This window comes from Pteropus alecto, unplaced genomic scaffold (assembly GCF_000325575.1).
Source record: "Pteropus alecto unplaced genomic scaffold, ASM32557v1 scaffold110, whole genome shotgun sequence".
Lineage (NCBI taxonomy): Eukaryota > Metazoa > Chordata > Mammalia > Chiroptera > Pteropodidae > Pteropus > Pteropus alecto.
Genome location: NW_006431920.1, coordinates 6,563,628 through 6,567,460, shown reverse-complemented (window position 1 = coordinate 6,567,460; position 3,833 = coordinate 6,563,628). Strand labels below are relative to the sequence as shown.

Sequence of the window (3,833 nt, the reverse complement as noted above, 5' to 3'; positions counted from 1 at the left end):
GAGAAAGTTATTTGTCGGAAGTGATCTACAAACTGAGAATTGGTGAAGCAGGGAACAGCGTTTGGTGGCCAGGATTAGATAAAAAGGGTAGAGAAAGCCAGGGGCTTCGGGTTTTCTGCTGATTGCCTGAATGCAAAGGTTTATTAGAAGAAGCTGAAGTCTTTTCCAAAGGCTTCATTTCTTTTGTTGTATTTTCAAATAGCAGAGAAACAGATTCTTTTATTTTCTTTTACTACTCATAATACTTTATTTTTACTTTGTACAAAATACAAAAATGCAAATCCAAAGAGTACAGACCAGTAGTGACAGGCACACTGCACAACAGCAAACCTTGTCTAGCAAGACATTAGTTTTTTAAACTTTATTTTAGTGAATACATGCATTATATAAAACGACGACAACAAGAACAACAAAAACACACAAGACTAGAGATTTTTCTATTTCTACCCCCAAAATAATGCTTACTATCAAGACTTTGGATGAGACAACAACAACAAAAAGAATTAAAAAGGCCAATAATATTTTTTTCATAAAAAAGTAAAAGCTACCATAAAATGTCTTTCCCCCCCTCATCGCACTGATTAAATTTCTTCTGAAAAGCCACACATAAACGAAACAAAACAAACATCCTGACTTGGACAGTAAATACTCAGTAGTTTAAAGAATCTTTTAGACATTTGGGAGCCTTTCTACCATTACTCAGTACAATGTTCCAGCCAGCCAGCCCTTTTTTGCCCCCTTTAATACGTCCCAGAATAGAAATGCTTGCATCATCGAGTCTCTGTTCCTAAGAACTAATTTTGAAAAAGAAAGTAATGTGCAAAAATATTTAACAGAACTATGAAAGATGTAGGCAGAGTCTCCCCTTCATAGCAAAGTTGGCTTGGTGCTTTGCTTCCGCATACTCTTCAGGGTTTGTTTATCTGCCCCATGAATAAGAAGGCACCTACGGAGATAAAAGAAAACAATGCATAACTATTAAAGACAGTCTTTAAAATGAGAGGGAAGGCATATTTAAGGGACGGTCCCTGGGCTGAGTTTAAGCTATTACTCCCAAGCAGTGATGTGCAATAGAACTTTCTGCAATGATGAAAATGGTTTCCACCTTTGCGGTCCAAGATGGTGGCCACTGGTCACTAGTAAGCCCTTGAAATATGGCAAGTGTGACTAAGAAACTAAATTCTTAATTGTATTTCATTTAAATTAATTAAAAACTAAAGTGAAATAGCCACATGTGGCTAGAGGCTCCCATAGTGGGCTGTTCAGTTTGGAAGAACACTAATTATGATATTAAAGATGCAGTGAGACAAAAGGATAAAGAACTAGCTTATATTATCGATTAAAAAAAAGTAAAAGCTAAAATATATTAGTTTCTACTCTGTTTCAACATGATACCGACTTCTCCACAAAGATAATCTTATTTATTCTTCAAAATTGTATTAAGGGGCAGAAATGACTGTTATCCTTAAAGTTAAAGCTGAAGGACAGAGCCATGTTTGAATCTATGACTCAAAGCCAAGATTGATTGAGTTGACAATTCTCAAGTCATAACCATAGTGGGCTTACGAAGGTTGAAGACATCTAGCTTCTTGCAAAATTTAACTACTGCATTTGTATAAAACACATACACACACACACACACACACACACACTCAGTAAACACGGCCTGATTTTCCTCTCTTTTCAAGGTGAGTGGTTATATTATTTGAGGCATTTGCGATCGTTGCCACGTGGGGAACAGACTAAAAGTAGCACTGTGGATTTACCTACAACGACACACCTTTCTGAATTCTAACAGTTTGTGAACAATGGAAGAGGAGAATTGCTTACCTGTAGGATTATGTCGGATGAAAAATAGAAAAGGTCTGTCCACTATAAACCAGGGAGGCGACGACCTTGCAATTAGAATTGCAGCTATGGAAAGAACAGAGAGACACATTGTACATCTAGCCTGAGGCCGGCAAAGCAGCTGGCCCCATGGATCCTCGATGCTGGTTTGCGAGAACACACTTGATTCTTGTCCCATAGGCTGGCCATGTTACAACGGGCCTAAATGTCCCCATTTACTGGACACCCACCGTGGGCCAGGCCTTTTATCTTTATCGTTTTATTTATTCTACACAAGCACCATCTTCTTTAATAAAAGTATTTACTCCTCATGAGTTTTTTATGAGGCTTAAATGACCAAACATATTACAGCCTTTAGAACAGTGTTTGCCACTTAACACACAATGCATGTTCACTGTATCAGCTGTTTTTTTCATCATACCATCTGCCTTCCTGACGAAGGCCTTGGTCCTCTTAGCCTATCCAAATCCCTTCTGCATGCCCAGGCTCAGCTTCGTTCTCAACCATTTTGTCTGTGCCTCTTCCTTTGGCACGTCCTCTAAGTTTCCTTTACACTGGCGAACACATCACTCATGCGGGTCCTGCTATGTTGCTGATCAGCTCATCTGGTGCAGACATTGGACTTAAAGAGCAAATTTCTTTAGGCTCATGGTCTTACACGTGCTTACTCTGCCATGCTTACCAATAGTGTCTCCAATCTAATAGGCTTTGCAGGAGGGTAGTGCCAGGCATAATTGCCCTACACTTGCTAACACAGCCCGGTCCTCTGGTTCAAACCCCAGAAAGCATTAATGACTTGGGCTTGGTGTTACAAAAGAAACACCTGCAGCTACGCTGGGGTAAACCACTCAACCTAGGGCTATTAAAAACAGCTCAGTGGGTAGCAAGTGTCATGGACTAAATAGTATCCACTCAAAATTTGTATGTCGAAGCCCTAATCCCCAGTGTGGCTGTATTTGGAGACAGGGCCTTTAAGAAGGTATGTATTTAAATGAGGCCATGAAGGTAGAGCCCAAATCCAATAGTACTGGTGTCCTTACAAGAAGAGAGGGAGACATCGGCGATGTGACACACAGGGAAAGAACACAGTGAGATGGTGGCTGTCTACAAGCCAAGGTGCGAAGGCTCAGGAGAAACCAACCCCACCAACACCTTGATCTTGGACTTCCAGCCTCCAGAACTGTGAGAAGTAAATTCCTATTGCTTAACCCACCCAATCTGTGGTACTTGTTATGGCAGCTCTTGCAGGCTCCAATAGCAGGGCTGGCTTCATGGGTACGTGACCTGGGTGGTGACACAGGGCCCCACACTCACGAGGACCCTGCATTTGGTTTAGTGCTCTGCTGCTGCTGTCTCAAAACTCTTAGTAAGGTTTGAACAAGGGGCTCTGTATTTTTATTTTGCTTAGGGCCCTGCAAGTCATGTAGCCAGTCTTGACAGTTTAGTATACTAGTTGCCAAAAGCGGTCCGGAACTTTGGCAAAATTTAGATGTCATTTATAATCACCTAGAAGAGGCCAAAGGCATCTTAAAAATTCCAAGTCCTCTTATTCTAGGTCTTCGTTTTAAATGCTATTCTAAGGGAATAAAAATTAAACTTATTTTAGAAAGGCAATAAAGTGTCTATTGTGGGTATAAATGGTACCTTTTAATGACCAGAGATATCTGACCCAGTTACAAATGTAGCTAGGATATTCACTTTATGAGCTGCAGAGCTTGGTCATATTTATTCAGCCAACCTCATATGGATAATTACAGGGTAAAAAAACAAAAAACAAAAAAACCGCCTAAGATTGTTCTATTTTCTCCTTCATTATATAAGCCATCAAGGAGAAAGCAGATGTGGATGTTCTAATTATCAAGAAAGGCTGCATAACAATCCTGCTGTAATTCAACAGTTGAGTGCTAATTCTTCACTTTGCCCTGGATAAACCTGACTATTTTCCTATCTGTAGTTGCTATTACTTTAAATTTCAATCTGAAGAT

General features: G+C 40.0%; 1 protein-coding gene across 1 annotated transcript in view; it reads right to left on the bottom strand.

Moving 5' to 3' along the window:
• Positions 1-222: 222 nt before the first annotated feature.
• The window catches only part of SERPINE2 (serpin family E member 2), a 24,013-nt gene continuing 20,402 nt past the window's right edge, over positions 223-3,833 (bottom strand). The window contains exons 7-8 of the mRNA XM_006906665.3: positions 1,831-1,914; positions 223-946 (exon numbers count right to left, since the gene is read on the bottom strand). Coding sequence (XP_006906727.2) covers positions 909-946; positions 1,831-1,914 — 122 coding nt within the window. The 3' untranslated portion in view covers positions 223-908. The remainder of the gene's footprint in view (positions 947-1,830; positions 1,915-3,833) is intronic.